A 1,626-nucleotide genomic window follows, 5' to 3' on the forward strand; every position below is an offset into this window, starting at 1 on the left:
ATTTTTTCTTTCCATTTATCATCTACGGGACGAAGTTTATAAAATATATCAATTATTAATTTTCATGAATATATCACGATGCCACTCATGAAACAATATTTTTATGTAAAAAATGAAGATCCTTGGATTATTAGCCTTGTTGGAAAAGAAGGGTGTGATAATATTCTACAAATAGTTAGTTCTGATAGTTATAAACACGCAGATTCGGAAAGGATCGTTAAATAATCTATGCTGTAAGGACTTTTGTCATTCACCAGAATACTTTGTAAAGACTACTATTCGATAAAATTGCGTGTTCCGGAAAAGTATACAGTCTAGTCTTTTTCCGACATTCTCAACTTTTTAGTACAGAGTTCTTTTTAGTACTTTTTACTACCTTTATCAAAATGCCGAAAAGGAAAAATTCTGCAGCTTCAAACGCTACAAAAAAGCGCCGAATCGATACGGTAGAAAGCAATGAAAAAGAAAATTATGTTGAAGCGGTGTTCATTCCTAACCCAGATGACTCCAGTGAATCTGATGCCGGTCATTCTGAAAATGAACTGAGTTCTGAAGAAGATATGGACATAGATTACGATGAGATTCCTGTCCAATCCTACGAAAAAGTATCAGAAAATTATTCTGCAAAGCAAAAAAAGTTAGAAGATGGACATGTATATAAATGGGTTGATGAAGAGATGAAATATAATGAAAATTTACGTAATGATATATTATTATCAGAAAATAATAAAAATAGTATTCTTGCTTGCTCTCGTATAGATTTGTTTGAGATGTTTTTTTCTGATACACTGAAGCAGTACATTATTGAGTCACATCAGAACAAGGATATGAGCTAACACGTAATCGTTTTGATACGTTCCTAGGTATCATCATATTCACTATGTTTAACAAAAGACTATCACAAAGATATTACTGGTCTACGGATCCTTTGCTAAGATCTGAACCAGTGGCTAAAGCTATGGGTCGACAGGAATTTGAAAAAATAAAATCCCAAATAAAGTTTCATAAACTAGCTGACGAAGATCCTGGTGATAAAGCATGGCGCGTACGCCAGCTTCTAAATATTTTCAACAAAAATATCAAACAGTTTGGTTACTTTTGCACAGCTCTTTGCGTTGATGAGATGATGATAAAATTCTATGGGAAAATTTGTTTCAAGCAGTTTATTCAAGCTAAACCAATACGATTTGGTATCAAAGAATGGGCATTATGCGGCTCAAATGGGTATCTGTTTCACTTTGACATTTACTGCGGAAAAAATGCCAAAGAAGAATTTTTACCCAAAATTGCTCAAGGTAGCCGCGTTGTATTGCAGATGCTTCGAGATTTTTTCCTAAATACTTCTCCACGAAATAGACGTCAATATCATGTCTACTTCGACAACTTATTTTGCTGTCCTGATCTACTCGTGCACTTGAAAAATCAATATTTGCGAGCGACTGGCATAGTTAGGAAAGATAGAATTCAAGAGTCTCATCAAATCGACGCAAAAGCTCCAAGAGGTACGACCAAAGCAAAACACGTTCAAAATAGTGGTATGAACTTCATTACCGTTGTCGATTCGAAACCAGTTTCGCTTCTGTCTACAGCTGCTGGCATTACACCAACTTCAAATGTAACAAGATA

At 34.6% G+C, this 1,626-nt stretch overlaps 1 protein-coding gene across 1 annotated transcript; it reads left to right on the forward strand.

The window, feature by feature from the left end:
• Positions 1-386: 386 nt before the first annotated feature.
• Positions 387-1,615, forward strand: LOC117182561 (piggyBac transposable element-derived protein 3-like; the record flags this gene model as incomplete). The annotated part of the gene is made up of 2 exons (XM_033375651.1): positions 387-699; positions 864-1,615. Coding segments are annotated over exons 1-2 (1,065 nt in total), but the record flags the coding sequence as incomplete, so codon positions are not given.
• Between the last annotated feature and the right edge of the window lie 11 nt (positions 1,616-1,626).

This window comes from Belonocnema kinseyi, unplaced genomic scaffold, assembly GCF_010883055.1.
Source record: "Belonocnema kinseyi isolate 2016_QV_RU_SX_M_011 unplaced genomic scaffold, B_treatae_v1 SchBZDm_450;HRSCAF=511, whole genome shotgun sequence".
Lineage (NCBI taxonomy): Eukaryota > Metazoa > Arthropoda > Insecta > Hymenoptera > Cynipidae > Belonocnema > Belonocnema kinseyi.